Source organism: Thunnus maccoyii, chromosome 22 (assembly GCF_910596095.1).
Source record: "Thunnus maccoyii chromosome 22, fThuMac1.1, whole genome shotgun sequence".
Taxonomy (NCBI): Eukaryota; Metazoa; Chordata; class Actinopteri; order Scombriformes; family Scombridae; genus Thunnus; species Thunnus maccoyii.
The window spans coordinates 9,677,772-9,696,197 of NC_056554.1; the positions used below are offsets into that span (position 1 = coordinate 9,677,772).

The window sequence follows — 18,426 nt, forward strand, 5'->3', positions numbered from 1 at the left end:
ATCAACAAAATATAATAAAATATAAGACATTATTTTACTTCAGATGAGCTATAAATGACAGATGTAGATAGAAACCCTTTTTTTCATTTGGTGGGAAGGACCTGTGTTTAGGCCACACTATTCACAAGTTTGAAATGTCGTTGGAGTGCTGACATAATGAATCTTTTCACTGAAACATGTTACTGCAGCTTGTGAGAGGGAAACCTGACAGGGAGGAGATAAAATGAAACTTATTTATGCAGCCTAACCTCTTACACTGAAACAGTGATGAAGCCTGTCATTCAGACACAGATATTTTGGTGTTTCTCTTCTGTAATCTATTCCTGTCATGAATGTCTTTACATTTTTATATTCCATGTAACTGTACACCCATCAAAACACTTAATATACACATAAATGATCCCCATTTTACCAATATGACAATATGCAGTGTGTAGCCTTTTTGACAGAATGTACTGTAAATGCTGTACCCTGCATTATATGTTGGTGTCATTGTACTTTGCTTATATTTCAGGCAATAATATTTGAATGTAAATGTAAAGGGAGGAGCAATAAACAGGAAGAGAGAGTAGAAAGATACTGATCGACAGAGTCGCCATTTTCCAAAGGTGAGAGTAAGTAACAGTAACAGTAAATTACAAGTAGTAGTCTATGCTACAAAACTCATGTACTTTAGTACAATTTTGAGGGACTTATTTAAACTTGTGTATTTTTATTTTATGAGATTTTATTCTTTTTAAAAATTTATGGGGGTGGCTTTCATATCCAGTTACTTTGCAGTTTAAAGGCTGATGCATCAACAATGTAAAACCCTGAAATTAAAACACATTGAGGATGATTACTTCTACTTTTGATACTTTGATTAGATTTTACTGCTGATATGGATTTTTTATTGTAGTAAAATGTAAGCTTTTTAACTGTGTTATTTGGTTATTTTATATGATGCAGTAATATATTTTCTTCCACTAAAAGATACATTATCAAAGGGAAAAGAAAAGACATTAGAATGGATGTAATGAACTGATGAATATCAATTCCTGTGTAGTTTTCTGTCACAAATAAAATTCGAGTCAAGAAATGTTTGAAATCTATTTCTTTTCTTAGTTTTTTCTTAGTTACCTATGAACTCTCCTCGTGACCTCTAAAAATCCTGAATATATTCCTGATGGTGCAAAGATTTGAAATGTAATTTGAGTGTTTTAAAGCTACAGATTTTTCAGTCTGTTTAATACTCCCTTTGGTAATAGTTTTATACCCCGAACAATACACAGACTTATCACTAGTTTTGTTTTACTGTTTTGGGCAGCTGAGGATGTAACAGGTGTGGTTGCTCATCCTATACCACTTAACCTCATGTCCTCATACCTGGTGGTAATGTACTGTATGTTGCCTTATCAGTGCTGAAGTTCTGTATTCTGATGGGCCACTGCCTCCCTCTAGCTGTGTATCACAAGTATCACAACAGGAAACAGGAAGACAGAGCTCAGTCACTTCTGCCTTCGACTTCGACAACAGAGTAGACATACTTCAAAGTTAAGTAAGTCATTTAAATTTTACATTCCAACAAGTCTAATTACACAGGACAGCATCTATTTACTTAGATCCTATTTTATGATCTGATCCATGTGCTGTGAAAGTAGAGTTTCAGTTGCTGTCCTGAATGAGGAACTTCACGGTATTAATGGCAAGATGTAGCAATACGTACTCAAACATTTGCTCGAGTAATCCAAAATAAACACTTTTTAGATTTGATTACATCAGTGTTGGTCAACATTTTAGTGTTGAACTGTAATATTGTACTTGCTAAGCATGTTGGAAATGGCAAAGAAGTTCATATCACCACACTCTTAAAACTCTGATGTCTTTACATGTTACATCAGTCAAGCAGCAATAAGTTCAGGTTGAGGGAGGGGGTTGTTCTGCCTACTGTAGGGAGAAAAAAACTGTGGGAAACTGGTCAGAGTTCATGCAAAGGCACTTGGATTTGTCTTTTGTTATTACATTTATTAACATTAATAAAATGACATCTACTCCTTTTCCCTAATTGAAAAATCACAAACAATCTATAAATATGAAAATATGTTTCATGTCAAATGTTTAGCTGCTGAACACAAGCTGATAATGTTGATGAAAAGTCCATCTTCATTTCATGAGCACTGGAGGCTTCAAGTTTCAATATCACACTGTATGTTGTAAACCGGATCACGATTGGTTTCTTAACTAGTTCAAATCACATTAGTAGGTACTCAACTCACATGGAAAAACAACTTTTTATAATATACTAATGACAGTCTGCAGGTTTGTATTGCATCAAATATTTAACATTAACCTCTGTCTTCCCACAGATACTCTGAAGCAAAGAAATGGATAACACGGTACACCCAAACATTCCACAGGAAGACGCACCTGGATCAAAGAAAAAGAAGAAAAAGAAGAAGAAAAAAAAGCGTAAGGGAGAAAAGCAGAAAGACCCAAATGATGCAACTGACATTACAACGGTTCCTGTTATGGAATCAACTTTAAATGTCAGGCCATTCAACACCACTAAATCATCAATAACACGCGAATGGTCTCAAAACAGCAACAAGTGGAGGAAAAAATTTGAGAAGCTGGTCATTGCTGATGAAAGTAAAATAACCAGGGTTAGAAATATTATTTATGTGAATGATCCAGAATTCCGCATTGCAAAGGGAAGTGATGGTACTGAAATCTTCTTGGGGCTGAGAGATGATGGCACTGAAGTTGCTATTAAGAAAATGTCAAAATATGACATCAACTATCAAGTGCTGAAGAACGAGAAGAATATTCTGCAACTTCCAGAGCTGGATCAGCCATTCATTGTACGATACATTGACTTTGCAGAGGATGAGAACTTTGGTTATCTTTTTCTGCAACTTTTTGAATGCACCCTGGAAAAATACATTAAGATTTGTTTGACAGACGAGCTATTTCTAATTGTGCGTTACATCCTCAAAAGTGTAAAGGCGCTTCATGGTCAGAATCCTCCAATTCTTCACCGAGATCTCAATCCACAGATTTTTTGGATTGGTAAGACAAGTTAAAACAAATAAACTTCTGAAATTCTCAAAGTATACAATATTTTAATTAATTTTGTTGAATGTGTCTTTTTTCAATGGGTTTACTCTTCTTGTCTTGCAGATGTTACCAAAAGGGTCAGACTGGCTGGTTTTGGCTTATGTCGCCGGTTACCTGGTGGACAAACAACTTTGTACATACGCTGTGTAGGAACAACAAACTGGATGGCCAAGGAGACTTTGACAGGAGAAGATAATGTGCCATACAACTGGAGCACTGATATACAGGTTAGTTTTTCTGCTATACAAATTTTATTGATGATTACATGAAAAATCATCCATTAATTAAACTGTTCTGCTCACTCACGCTTAAGGTGGCGGGGATGCTGATTTATTATATCCTCTCCAGAGGAAACCATCCTTTCGGTGAAACCAATGAATGTCAGAACAACATTCGTGAAGGGAAGTACAGTTTGGGCCATGTTCGAGATGTGGTAGCAAAGGATCTCATTGAGATGATGATTGATGGAAAACCAGAGAACAGACCTACAGCACAAGAATGCTTGACTCATCCCTTCTTCTGGCCCAAGGAAAAGTAGAATATCTTTCATTATTTGTAATTAATTCAGATCAATTCAACAGTTTTTTCAAATCTTTTTTTTTTAATTGCTGACTTTTCTCTGTTGACATAGCTCCATAGCATTTCTATTACACCATTTTTTAATCAATATGATATGGCAAAAATATGTCAGTTGTTTATATTTTGTAAAACATGCACCCTAAATGTACTAATTCTTTTCAGGAAATTCGAATACTTGAGGAGGATTGCAAACAGGAAGGGGGTGGCAATGTTTAAAGAGGCCTCCCAGGAATTAATTTCTTCACTGGAATCACATGCTGAGGATGGATACTTCAAAGATTGGAAAGATAAGGTGACTTTATGAAGCCCACTAGTTTGTATTCCTGAAGTTCACTTTATCAGTAGTATAATCTTAACTAACATTTGGTATTATAGTTTCCAAAGGAGTTGGTCCAGAAGATGGATGGCAAGAAGAAAGAGCCCTGTAACTATGATAATGTGCTGGCATTGCTGCGCTTCATACAAAACGCCTGTGAGCACCAGTAAGTTAAACTGAGTTAAAAAAAGATGACGGGCCTTAATGTAGCAAGAATAAACTCACTCTAAACACCGAAGGTCATACAGTATTTCTTCATTCTCTCGCTATAGTTTTTAATGAAGGAAAAGTTTTCACAGTGACTCCAGGGCATTTTTCTTCTGATCACTGAAGAGCAAATTTCCATTCACCTTCATTCTATTAGGTTGGAGACAGATATGTCAAAAAGTCCTCTGTGTCAATGATTTCTTGGTATGAGTTTAATTCCCTTCCCTTTACTTAAAGGATAGGTTCAAAATGTTTTGATTCTGTCTTAAAACAACAGTCAGGGGCCCAAATGAACTGACTTGGAAAATTGTGAACCTAACCTTTGAACATACACATAACATATACTTGTCACACCCTGCCTGGACTTTGTGTGTTTTTTGGTCTTTTTATGTCGTGCTCTTTGGGGTCTCCTGGTTTGCACTTCTGTTTAGTCCTTCGAGTCATATGGGTTTTCTTGTTATATTTGGGTGGTGGGTTTGGACTGTCTTTTGTTGTTTAGCCTGGTGTGCTGTGTACGTTAGTTTAGGTTCATGATGGTTCCTGGACAGGTTGGTGTGGGTTGTATTTAGAGTATTGTGTTTTTTGGGTTTTGGTTTTGTTTCTGTGTTTCCCTTGTGTGTGTTCATGTACTCATGTAGCCCTGCTCTGTGTCTTCCCCACACCTGCCCAGTATCAGTCTCGTCAGCCCTGCCCTGCTTCCTGTGTTTCCTCAGCCAATCACTCCCAGCCTGCCCTTGTGTCTCGTCACCTGTTCCCCATTCCCTAATTAGTTTAGTCTGTATTTAAGGTCTGGTTTTCAGTTGAGTCTTTGTTGGATCATTTGTGTTGTCTCGTCTGCCAGTTCTGTTCAGCTCTGTTTGCCTGTAGTTGACCATCCATCATTAGGAGATTTTCGTCATATCTGCATTCCGGCCTCTGCATTTGGGTGCACTCGTGCTTCACCACCTGACAATACTAAACAACACCTATCTTAATGGGCACATCAATTTTTGCCTATGACTGCACCTTTACTTTTTTTTAACTTTACTTTAGTCCCTTTTGTTGTTATAATATTTAATATTTTTTAAGTCTTTATTTTGCTGCACAAATTATCTCTACAAGTCAAAATGTTCCAAAACCTCTAACAGGCATACAGTAGATGGCTCTTTAAGAAAAGTAGAATCTCTTTCATCATTTGCAATTAATTCAGATCAATTCAACAGTTTTCTTAAAATCACTTTTTAATCATACTTTTTCTTCAATTGCTGACTTTTCTCTGTTGACATAGTTCCATAGCATTTCTATTACACCATTTTTTAATCAATATGATATGACAAAATTGTTTCATTTGTTTATAGTTTGTAAAACATGCGCCCTAATTGTACTTATTCTTTTCAGGAAATCAGAATACTTGATGAGGATTGCCAACGGGAAGGAGGTGGCAAAGTATCTGGATGCGACCAAGGAATTAATTTCTTCACTGGAATCACATGCTGAGGATGGATACTTCAAAGATTGGAAAGATAAGGTGACTTTATGAAGCCCACTAGTTTGTATTCCTGAAGTTCACTTTATCAGTAGTATAATCTTAACTAACATTTGGTATTATACTTTCCACAGGAGTTGGTCCAGAAGATGGATGGCAAGAAGAAAGAGCCCTGTTACTCTGACAATGCGTTGGCATTACTGCACTTCATACAAAACCTCAGTGAGCACCAGTAAGTTAAACTGAGTTAAAAAAAAAAAAAAAAAGATGAAGGGCCTTAATATAGCAAGAATAAACTCACTCTAAACACCACAGCTCATACAGTATTTTCCCATTCTCTCACTATTCTTTTTGTTGAAGGAATTAAAAGTTTTCACAGTGACTCCAGGACATTTTTTTCTGAGCAAAACAAATTTCCATTTACGTTCATTCTATTAGGTTGGAGACAGAAATGGGAAAAGTGACAATATGTGTTTAGGATACTGAGTTTTTGATATTTGGCAAGTTATGTGATCTTTGGAACATTGTGGATTGTAAGAATCCAAACAATGATTTTTTTTTTTTTAAATAATCACATTTATTTACTTTCCCCTCTCTGTTTTTTTGATTTCTTGATTTGAGTTTAATCCCCATCCCTTTACTTAAAGGATAGGTTCAAAAGTTTAAATTCTGTCTTAAAACAACAGTCAGGAGCCCAAATTAAATATTAGATTAGTTTTTTCTTACCATAATCATTCCTCCTGTTCACACTGACCATTAGAAGATCTCTTCATAAAGCATTTACAATGTAAGTGATTGGTTCTAAATCCACAGTCCTTCTGTGCAAAAATATATTTAAAAGTTTATCTGAAGCTAATAAAAAGCTTCAGCCGTACAAATGAGTCACATCGAGTAGATATCTTTCAACATTACAGACTTTTTAGTGCCAAAGTCCTTCTTTTTGTTATTGTACTTCCACCGCAGCTCGACAGGGAAACACAAAGAGTGAATTTGATGGCAGATATCCACTTGATATGACGAACTCAGACTGCTGAAGACTCATATAAGCCTCAGATAAACCTTTAAATGCATTTTTGAGCAAATATTAGATTTCAGTCCCCATCACTTACATTGAAAGAGGGATCTTTTAATAGCCACTATGAACAGAAAGAATGATTACAGAGAGGAAAACCTCTTTCAGCATTTTCCTGACTGTTGTTTTAAGACAGACTTGGAATATTGTGAACCTAACCTTTGAACATACATATAACATATACTAAATAACGCCTATCTTAATGGACACATCAATTTTTGCCTATGACTGCACCTTTACTTTTTTTTAACTTTACTTTAGTCCCTTTTGTTGTTATAATATTTAATATTTTTTTAAGTCTTTATTTTGCTGCACAAATTATCTCTACAAGTCAAAATGTTCCAAAACCTCTAACAGGCATACAGTAGATGGCTCTTTAAGAAAAGTAGAATCTCTTTCATCATTTGCAATTAATTCAGATCAATTCAACAGTTTTCTTAAAATCACTTTTTAATCATACTTTTTCTTCAATTGCTGACTTTTCTCTGTTGACATAGTTCCATAGCATTTCTATTACACCATTTTTTTAATCAATATGATATGACAAAATTGTTTCAGTTGTTTATAGTTTGTAAAACATGCGCCCTAATTGTACTTATTCTTTTCAGGAAATCAGGATACTTGAGGAGGATTGCCAACGGGAAGGAGGTGGCAAAGTATCTGGATGCGACCAAGGAATTAATTTCTTCACTGGAATCATATGCTGAGGGTGGATACTTCAAAGATTGGAAAGATAAGGTGACTTTATGAAGCCCACTAGTTTGTATTCCTGAAGTTCACTTTATCAGTAGTATAATCTTAACTAACATTTGGTATTATAGTTTCTACAGTTGGTCCAGAAGATGGATGGCAAGAAGAAAGAGCCCTGTTACTCTGACAATGCATTGGCACTACTGCGCTTCATACGAAACTTCCATGAGCACCAGTAAGTTAAACTGAGTTTAAAAAAAAAAAGATGAAGGGCCTTAATATAGCAAGAATAAATTCATTCTAAACAGCAAAGGTCAAACAGTATTTTCTCATTCTCTTGCTATTCTTTTTGTTGAAGGAAAAGTTTTCACAGTGACTCCAGGACATTTTTTTCTGAGCAAAACAAATTTCCATTCACGTTCATTCTATTAGGTTGGAGACAGAAATGGCAAAAGTGACAATATGTGTTTAGGATACTGAGTTTTTGATATTTGGCAAGCTCTGTGATCTTTGGAACATTGTGGATTGTAAGAATCCAAACAATGATTTTTTTTTAAATAACCACATTTATTTATTTCCCCCCTTTGTTTCATTGATATCTTGGTATGAGTTTAATCCCCATCCCTTTATTTAAAGGACAGTTTCAAAATGTTTTGATTCTGTCTTAAAACAACAGTCAGGGGCCCAAATGAACATTGAAATAGTTTTTTCTTACCATAATCATTCCTCCTCTTCATACTGACCATTAGAAGATCTCTTCATACTGCACTTAAAATGTAAGTGATGGGGCCAAAATCCACAGTCCTCCCTCTGTGCAAAAATATATTCAAAAGTTTATCTGAAACTAGTATGAAGCTTTGGATGTTCAAATGAGTCAAATCAAGTAGATATCTTTCAACGTTACAGTCTTTTTAGTGCCAAAGTCCCTCTTTTTTTCCTTTTGTTACTATACTTTCACCACGGCTCAACAAGGAAACACTTTCCAAGGAAACCAGAGAGGGAATTTGATGCTAAAAAGACTGTAAATGTGGCAGATATCCACTTGATATGACTGACTCAGCCCCCATCACTTACATTGAAAGCACATTTGAGGGGGATCTTTTAAAAGCCAGTATGAACAGAAAGAATGATTACAGAGAGGAAAACCTCTTTCAGCATTTTCCTGACTGTTGTTTTAAGACAGACTTGGAAAATTGTGAACCTAACCTTTGAACATACACTAACATATACTAAACAATACCTATCTTAATGGACACAACAATTTTTGCCTATGACTGCATATTTATTTTTTTAAACTTTACTTTAGTCCCTTTTGTTGTTATAACATTTAATTTTTTTTTTAAAGTCTTTAAGATTTTCTTTGTAATACAATGTTATTTCTCTTTGCAGTCAGGAGTACATGGACAAAGTTGATGTGATGTCACAGTTCCCTGATCTCTTTGGATGTGCTTATAAATTTGCCAAAAGCCTAGGGTGGAATTCAGAGACACCTCTGAAACAAATGTTTACAATCGAAGATGCCAGAGGTGTAATTCCACCAACAAACCCTGAGGAGCATCTCAGCGTCCCAGTTCGAGAATCTCAATACACTTTCACAAAACCAATCCCTGCCGCAAAGAGCTGATTTCAATGAACATCTGCTAAATGCATAATATGGATGTACATATCACAAAATTCATCCCAGGTCCAGAAACTGCAATCTTAGGTCATTCAGTACTGTGTTATAATAGTTAAGAAATCAAAATTTTCCACCACTACTATCATTTTGTTCTGCACACCACAGGACCCGGCTGTCTGCCCCGTCTTTCTCACCTGCAGTAAGGTGAAGTCTGGGTGAAAGGGGGGGTCGGGTAACAATAGGTCCCTCGTCCCTGGAGCACAGCATGAAGCATAAACCTGCTGCAATTAGGAGAGGAGGGGGAGGATAAGTCGAGTTCTGGGTAGCAGAGATTTATCACTCTTAGCCTCAAAATCTGGTGTTTGGTTATGTTTAGACCAATTATGCCTGATATCTGAAAAAAGAGTAACTAAGATTCAAATCAGACATTGTTTGACCTAATGATAAATGCTAAAATTTTCATTGATGATTGCTCAGCTCCAGATTTTGATCGATTCATTGATTTGATCGCCTATATACTTTGATTTTGATCCCCATTGGTGTTTATTCATTTCACGTTGTGAATGCATTTGAAATTTTATGTTTTCATATGTTGGGATAATAAATAGCTGAATAACTGAAAATGCTGACTCATTCTTGAATTGTTTTCTCACATGCTGAAATTTGTACACATCAAGCTTTAATCATAAGTGCCCTGCTTAATTTACCAGCAAAAATCCTCCTCACCCTCAAAAGGGGGCATCAGATGTTTTCTACTTTAACCTTTAAAAGAATAAAAAAGAATAAAAACTTTAAAAGAATACAAATTTCAACACATTTTAATGGAAAAAAAAATCACTTCATCTGCCTTGATAGGATCTAAAGAGCGATTTGACAAAAACTGGCCCCCGTCATCTGAAATAGTAACCCAGTAAGACAGATCTGTTTATTAAAATCTGTAAAGAGCCCCTGTAAAATGGTAGTTATAAAAGCTAAAGTGACGTGAATAGAGAATATTTTCAGTGCAATTTGCATTACATTAAACTGACGGGTTTCATTGTTTCCCAAAATATGTGCAGCAAGAAACTGAGTTTTTATCATGAAGGAATCTTTCCATTTTGTAATGTTTAATTGTATCTCAGTACTTTATTTTCCAATTATGTAGGCTATCTAGTGCTTCAGTTTTAAATCCATTTAGATTTCTCTATTGGAAGCAACAATAAGAACATTAACTATGTAAAGAATGATCAGTTTGAGCAGGCATGATCAGGTTTAGGCATGAGGAGTGAGGTGGTTAGGGTTAGAGTGAGAATATCAGGGTCAGAGCCAATCAGAGGCAGAGTAGGGACAGGTCTTTGCAACATGCAGGTGGGAAAAAAACACTTATTGGAACAAAAGTGATCATGGTAACAAGTTGCCAAAATGTGAAATTTATTCGTCCTGCATGCAGCATGGCCACCTGCTCAGTCCTTAACACCTACTTTCCAATTCACCCTCTGCAGACAAGACATGCCAGCCCAGAAGTCTTGATTCTCCTCATGACTCCTGCAGGGCCTAAAGATTTAGTAGAGCCTGATCTTCCTCAGGTTGAATGATGAAGTCAGTGACCTCATCAAACACAAACTGCACATTCTCGGTGTCAATGGCACAAGTGAAGTGGGTGTCGATCTTAGTGTCCTTTTGTTTGTCCTTAGTGTGCTTTTGCAGTCTTCAAACTGGTGCTGGATAAAAGCTGCTGTCTCTTCATATGAGTGTCCGCCAGAGTACTCAGGTTAGCAGATTGTGAGTGGGCTCTTGCTGATCTTCTCCTCAAACAAGTCCTTTTTGTTGAGGAAGAGAATGACGGAGGTATGTGAGAACCAGTTGTTGCAGAAGCTGTAGAAAAGCCTCATGCTCTCACGCATCTGGATCTGGCAAATCTCCAGAATCTCCTCATACTCGGCCAAGACAAGGTCATAGTTGCTGAGTGCTACGCAGAAAATGATAGATGTGAGCCAGGGTCTGTAAAAGTAACAAATCCACTTCCTCATAAACAAAAACTTCTCGGCAGAATGATGTGCACCAGCTCAAACGTACCCTGGAGTTTCTTCTTTGGTTCTGGGAAGTGACACGCCCCAACATGATAAATTTATCAATGCACATAATATGATAATATCCTTCATGCCACAGTAAGTATAAAGTGAGGATTCATATGGGGACCCAGGGTGAGTGAGGGTAGATATTACTGAAGGCTTAATAGTGTATTTTAGTAAAAAAAAAAACAAAAAAAAAACCCACCTCTTCTATGCCCAGTCACACTTACATTACCAGTGAGCTACTCTTAAAAAATGTACTTCAACATTAGTTACAGAGTGAATCTTTGTCCTTAAAAATGACATGTGTAAGACAGCAGATATACCCTGCCAACTTAACAGGCTTCATATCCACATTGTATGTACTTAGTTTTGCTGCGACAGTTTGATTCTCTCATTTCAATGTGTCATGACACAGCAGAATTATGCAAAGGTGGACTAAACCATTGTCAGTGGTTAACCTGACAGGGAGGAGATAAAATGAAACTTATTTATGCAGCCTAACCTGTTACACTGAACCAGTGATGAGGCCTGTCATTTCAGGCACAGATATTTTGGTGTTTCTCCTCAGTAATCTATTTCTGTTATGAAAATCTTTACATTGTCAAAACACTTAATATACACATAAATGGTCCCCATTTTTACCAATTTGACAATATGCAGTGTGTAGCCTTTGTGACAGAATGTACTGTAAATGCTGTACCCTGCATTGTATGTTGGTGTTATTTGTACTCTGCCTATATTTCAGGCAATCCAATGATAGCAAGTCCAAACATCACAGGTGACTTGAAACCACAGAATATTTGAATGGACTGTAAAGTCTAATGTAAAAATATAGTATGTATACTTGAATACAATATATTATTGTATTATCTTATTCTGATACTTTGCTATTTACACTTATACTTTGGTGATGTTTGATGATCTAGTGTATGGAAACTACTTTGTAGAGATAACAGGCCAGTCATACCTGTCTCTTAAGAGTACAAATAGTAAACTGTGTGTGACAGCTCTCTGTATCTGTTGCTGGTATTGAACTGGTTTACAAGTGTTGCTTTAAACCCAGAAAGACACTCTGTGGTTTGTGAGTATTAATTCCAGAAACTGCCATCACAAAAGAAAGGTGCAGGAAACAGGAAGTGAGAGCAGAGAGATACTGATCGACAGAGAGCGAGAGAGAGACCATTGATAACAAAGTGGCTTCCGTCTTTTTGTTGCCAACAGGAATCCTACACACTCTTTTTTAATACCCAAAGAAGACATACTTCAGAGTAAAGTAAGTATTTTAATTTTTACATTCCACCAAGTCTTATTACATAGGACAGCATCTATTTACTTAGATCTTATTTTATGATCTGATCCACATGCTCTAAACTTAAGAAGGTTGAGTTTCAGTTACTGTCCTGAATGAGCACTGAGCATTAATAGCAAGGTGTAAGAAGATGTCCTCACACAGTTGCTCAAATAATCCAAAATGAACACGTATTTTTTTTTAAATGGTGAAGAAAAAATATAAAAGTATGTGGCCCATGCCTAAAGACAAGATGGCGCCATCCAGTTGACTGTGTGGGGGATTAGCACCTAGGTTTATGTGTCGATTTTGAACTTGACTGGATTAAGATTTGGTTACATCAGCGTTGGTCAACATTTTAATTGATTTTCTTGTGTCCACGAGTCTTTGGACAAAAATTAATGTTGTACTAAGCATTTTGGAAATGGCAAAGATGTTTGTATCGCACCACTCTTAAAACCCTGATGCCTTGGCATGTTACATCAGCCAAGCAGCAATAAGCTATTGGGGGGAGGGGGGGGGGGGGGGGGTTGTTCTGCCTACTTTAGGGAGAACAAAACTGTAGGAAATTGGTCAGAGTTCATGCAAAGGCACTTGGATTTGTCTTTTGTTATTACATTTATTAACATTGAATGCAGAAACATTGCATCAGATATGATCTGGCTGTGACAAAAATTACTCGGACACTGTGACAGGATGGTCTGATAAGTGTAGCAGTGATGCTGATCTGGCTTGGGCTCTGTTGAAAGAGCATTTTGTAGCCGTACTTACTTATGTAATTCAAATAAAGCAGATGAGAATTAAAGCGAGAATGTCCTGTTCCTCTCAGTCTCTGATAATTATAAGGAGATATAGATGCTGATGTCAATATATCTGTGATAAGCTAAAATTGGAAACATATTGGTACAGCCGATATATTGGCCCCCACCTGAATTTATCTTCATTTATTATAATAAACATGAATTACAATATTTTGTGTAGTTTAAATACATTAAATATATATTTACAGAAGAAAAAGTAACATTAAAGATTCACTCCACAAATGTTTTAAGATGCATAAAAATATTCTGCTTGGAATAATAATTTATTTGCCATATAGTTTTCCACAAAACAAGTTCACTTAGAAATTCTTAAAGTGACATCTACTCCTTTTCCCTAATTGAAAAATCTACAATCTATGAATATGCAAATATGTTTCATTTCAAACATTTAGCTGCTGGACACAAGATGATGATGTTGATGAAAAGTTAAATTTCATTTTAAGAACAATATAGGCTTCAAGTTTACACATCACACTGTACGTTGTAAACCGGATCACGATTGGCTTCCTGACAAGTTTTTTTTAGATTTCACAAATCATGTTGGGAGGTATTAACTCAGATTTTAAACATCCAAGTGAAGTAACAATGAGCAAAACATAATTTTGAATGGATGGGGACTTAAATATACTATTGCCTAACTAATCAAATATGTTTCCGTGTCATCATGATTAGATACCTGAAAAACGTTCAAACACAAGTGTGACTGATAATGAAATTCATTAATAGTGGCCATATGGAATAACAATTGTTCTTATTATATACTAGTGATAGTCAGCAGGTTTGTATGGCATCAAATATTTAACATTAAACTCATGCTTTTGTCTTCCCACAGATACTCTGAAGCAAAGAAATGGGTAACGTGCTAAGCATTCACCAGGCAGGACCTGGATCTAAATCATCAATAACATGCCAAAGGTCTCATATCAGCAACAGGTGGAGAAAAGAATTGGAGAAGCTTGTTGGTGCTGATGAAAGTAAAATAACCAGGGTTAGAAATATTATTTATGTGAATGATCCAGAATTCTGCATCGCAAGGGGAAGTGATGGTACTAAAATCTTCTTGGGGCTGAGAGATGATGGCACTGAAGTTGCTATTAAGAAAATGTCAAAATATGACATCAACTATCAAGTGCTGAAGAACGAGAAGTATATTCTGCAACTTCCAGAGCTGGATCAGTCATTCATTGTACGATACATTGACTTTGCAGAGGATGAGAACTTTGGTTATCTTTTTCTGCAACTTTTTGAATACACCCTGGAAGAATACATTAAGATTTGTTCGACAGACGAGCTAGATCTAATTGTGCGTTACATCCTCAAAAGTGTAAAGGTGCTTCATGGTCAAAATCCTCCAATTCTTCACCGAGATCTCAATCCACAGAATTTTTGGATCGGTAAGACAAGTTAAAAAAAATAAACTTCTGAAATTATGAAAATATACAACAATATTTTGATTGATTTTGTCAAATAAATCTTTTTTTCAATGCGTTTACTCTTCTTATCTTACAGATGTTACCAAAAGGGTGAGATTGGCTGCTTTTGGCTTATGTTGCCGGGCCAAGGAGACTTTGACAGGAGAAGATAATGTGCCATACAACTGGAGCAATGACATACAGGTTAGTTTTTCTGCCATACAAATTTGATTGATGATTACATGAAAAATCATCCAGTAATTAAACTGTTCTGCTCACTCTTAAGGCGGTCGGGATGCTGATTTATTATATCCGCTCCAGAGGACACCATCCTTTTGGTGAAACCAATCACTGTCAGAACAACATTTGTAAAAGGAAGTACAGTTTTTACCATTTTAAAGATTTGCTGGCAAAGGATCTCATTCAGAAGATGATTGACAAAAAACCAGAGAACAAACATACAGCACAAAAATGCTTGAATCATCCCTTCTTCTGGCTCAACAAAGAGTTTAGTCTCTGTCATCATTTGCAATTAACTCAGATAAATTCAACAGTTTTTTTTAATCATACTTGTTCTTCAATTGCTGACTTGAATTGCTGCGGTTGTTTATATTTTGAAAAACATGCACCCTAAATGTATTAATTCTTTTCAGGATATTTGAATACATCAGGAGGTTTGGAAACAGGAAGGAGGTGGCAATGTTTAAAAAGGCCTCCCAGGAATTCATTTCTTTACTGGAATCATATGCTGAGGATGGATACTTCAGAGGGTGGAAAGATAAGGTGACTTTAAGAAGCCCACTAGTTTGTATTCCTGAAGTCTACTTTATCAGTAGTATAATCTTAACTAATGTTTGGCATTACAGTTTCCACAGGAGTTGGTCCAGAAGATGGATGGCAAGAAGAAAGAGCCCTGTTACTGTGACAATGCGTTGGCATTACTGCGCTTCATACGAAATGCCTGTGAGCACTAGTAAGTTAAATTGAGTTAAAAAAGACAGCCTTAATATAGCAAGAATAAACTCACTCTAAACACCAAAGATCATACAGTATTTTCTCATTCTCTTGCAATTCGTTTTGTTGAAGGAATGAAAAGTTTTTACAGTGACATTTTTCTCTGAGCAAAACAAATTTCTATTAGGTTGGAGACAGAAATGGCAAAAGTGACAAAATATGTTTAGGATACTGAGTTTTTGATATTTGGCAAGTTCTGTGATATTATGAACATTGTGGATTGTGAGAATCCAAACAAGGATTTTTTTTTTTAATAACCACATTTATTTATTTTCCCCCCTCTGTTTCATTGATATCTTGGTATGAGTTTAATCCCCATCCCTTTATTTAAAGGACAGTTTCAAAATGTTTTGATTCTGTCTTAAAACAACAGTCAGGCGCCCAAATGAAAAATGAAAACTGTTTATTCTTTCTTCTTCATAGTTATTCCTCCTCTTTATGCTGACCATTAGAAGATCTCTTCATAAAGCACTTACAATGTAAGTGATGGGGGCCAAAATCCACAGTCCTTCTTCTATGCAAAAATATATTTAAAAGTTTATCTGAAACTAGTATGAAGCTTTGGATGTTCAAATGAGTCAAATCAAGTAGATATCTTTCAACGTTACAGTCTTTTTAGTGCCAAAGTCCCTCTTTTTTTCCTTTTGTTACTATACTTCCACCACAGCTCCACAAGGAAACACTGTCCGAGGAAACCAGAGACGGAATTTGATGCTAAAAAGACTGTAAATGTGGCAGATACCCAACTTTTAAATGCTTTAGATGCTTAAAGGCATCACTTACATTAAAAGCACATTTGAGGGGGATCTTTTAATAGCCAGTATGAACAGAAAGAATGATTACAGCAAGGAAAACGTCTTTCAGTGTTTTCCTGACTGAAAAATTGTGAGCATAACCTTTGAACATACACATAACATATACTAAACAACACCTATCTTAATGGCTACATCACTTTTTGCACCTTAACTTTTTTAAACTTTTCTTTGTAATACAATGTTATTTCTCTTTGCAGTCCGGAGGACATTGAAAAAATTGTGATGTCAGAGTTCCCTGTTCTCTTTGTATGCGCTTATAAATTTGCCGAAAGCCAAGGGTGGAATTCAGAGACACCTCTGAAACAAATGTTTACAACAGAAGATGCCAGAGGTGTAATGCCGCCAACAAACTGTGAGGAGCATCTCAGCGTCCCAGTTCAAGAATCTCAACACACTTTCACTAAGCCAATTGCAAAAGCCCTGCCGCAATGAGTTGATTTGAATGAACATCTGCTAAATGCATATTTAAAAACCTGACCCCCGGGCCGAACCTTCGCGGTCCTTCACAGTCCTGATGGCATCCTTCCCTGGCTGTTGCTGCTTGTGCTTGTTGTTGTTGTTGTTGTTGTTGTTGTGATTGTTTTTCTTCTGTCCCCCCTCCCCCTTTCCCTCTCTCTTTCTCTCTCTCAACCCAACCGGTCAAAGCAGATGGCCGCCCACCAAGAGCCGGGGTCTGCTTGAGGTTTCTACCCGTTAAAGGGGAGTTTTTCCTTACCGCTGTCGCCAAGTGCTTGCTCATGGGGGAATTGTTGGGTCTCCGTAAATTAAAGAGTACGGTCTTGACCTGCTCTATGTGAAAAGTGCCTTGAGATGACTTCTGTTGTGATATGGCGCTATATAAATAAAGATTGATTGATTGATTGATTGATTGATTGATAATATGGATGTACATATTACAAAATTCACCCCAGATCCAGAAACTGCAATCTTAGGTCATTCAGTACTGTGTTATAATAGTTAAGAAATCAAAATTTTCCACCACTACTATCATTTTGTTCTGCACACCACAGGACACGGCTGTCTGCCCCGTCTTTCTCACCTGCAGTAAGGTGAAGTCTGGGTGAAAGGGGGGGTCGGGTAACAATAGGTCCCTCGTCCCTGGAGCACAGCATGAAGCATAAACCTGCTGCAATTAGGAGAGGAGGGGGAGGATAAGTCGAGTTCTGGGTAGCAGAGATTTATCACTCCTAGCCTCAAAATCTGGTGTTTGGTTATGTTTAGACCAATTATGCCTGATATCTGAAAAAAGAGTAACTAAGATTCAAATCAGACATTGTTTGACCTAATGATAAATGCTAAAATTTTCATTGATGATTGCTCAGCTCCAGATTTTGATTGATTCATTGATTGATCGCCTATATACTTTGATTTTGATCCCCATTGGTGTTTATTCATTTCACGTTGTGAAGGCATTTGAAATTTTATGTTTTCATATGTTGGGATAATAAATAGCTTTAACTGAAAATGCTGACTCATTCTTGAATTGTTTTCTCACATGCTGAAATTTGTACACATCAAGCTTTAATCATAAGTGCCCTGCTTAATTTACCAGCAAAAATCCTCCTCACCCTCAAAAGGGGGCATCAGATGTTTTCTGCTTTAACCTTTAAAAGAATAAAAAACAATAAAAACTTTAAAAGAATACAAATTTCAACACATTTTAATGGAAAAAAAAATCACTTCATCTGCCTGGATAGGATCTAAAGAGCGATTTGACAAAAACTGGCCCCCTTCATCTGAAATAGTAGCCCAGTAAGACAGATCTGTTTATTAAAATCTGTAAAGAGCCCCTGTAAAATGGTAGTTATAAAAGCTAAAGTGACGTGAATAGAGAATATTTTCAGTGCAATTTGCATTACATTAAACTGACGGGTTTCATTGTTCCCCAAAATATGTGCAGCAAGAAACTGAGTTTTTATCATGAAGGAATCTTTCCATTTTGTAATGTTTAATTGTATCTCAGTACTTTATTTTCCAAT

At 36.4% G+C, this 18,426-nt stretch overlaps 2 protein-coding genes across 5 annotated transcripts; both read left to right on the top strand.

The window, feature by feature from the left end:
• Window positions 1-1,471: 1,471 nt before the first annotated feature.
• Window positions 1,472-9,650, top strand: LOC121889318 (serine/threonine-protein kinase/endoribonuclease IRE1-like). Of its 3 annotated transcripts, none has more exons than XM_042401182.1 (11): window positions 1,472-1,537; window positions 2,346-3,048; window positions 3,160-3,323; window positions 3,410-3,630; window positions 3,838-3,967; window positions 4,051-4,157; window positions 5,576-5,705; window positions 5,798-5,895; window positions 7,344-7,473; window positions 7,557-7,660; window positions 8,815-9,650. In XM_042401182.1, the coding sequence occupies exons 2-11, from the start codon at window positions 2,364-2,366 to the stop codon at window positions 9,047-9,049; spliced, it is 2,004 nt and encodes a 667-aa protein (XP_042257116.1). In that variant the 5' UTR covers window positions 1,472-1,537; window positions 2,346-2,363; the 3' UTR covers window positions 9,050-9,650. The 3 variants fall into 3 exon arrangements, with proteins under 3 accessions (XP_042257116.1, XP_042257117.1, XP_042257118.1); XM_042401183.1 differs by having other exon boundaries at window positions 4,060-4,157; XM_042401184.1 differs by lacking the exons at window positions 4,051-4,157; window positions 5,576-5,705.
• A 2,632-nt stretch (window positions 9,651-12,282) lies between these two features.
• LOC121890116 (serine/threonine-protein kinase/endoribonuclease ire-1-like) lies at window positions 12,283-17,628 on the top strand. 2 transcript variants are annotated; one of them, XM_042402397.1, is made up of 9 exons: window positions 12,283-12,370; window positions 14,039-14,139; window positions 14,588-14,600; window positions 14,716-14,822; window positions 14,905-15,125; window positions 15,272-15,401; window positions 15,485-15,591; window positions 16,645-16,908; window positions 17,323-17,628. In XM_042402397.1, exons 2-8 carry the CDS (start codon window positions 14,113-14,115, stop codon window positions 16,877-16,879), a joined length of 840 nt encoding a protein of 279 aa, XP_042258331.1. In that variant the 5' UTR covers window positions 12,283-12,370; window positions 14,039-14,112; the 3' UTR covers window positions 16,880-16,908; window positions 17,323-17,628. The 2 variants fall into 2 exon arrangements, with proteins under 2 accessions (XP_042258331.1, XP_042258330.1); XM_042402396.1 differs by having other exon boundaries at window positions 14,039-14,600.
• Window positions 17,629-18,426: the final 798 nt, after the last annotated feature.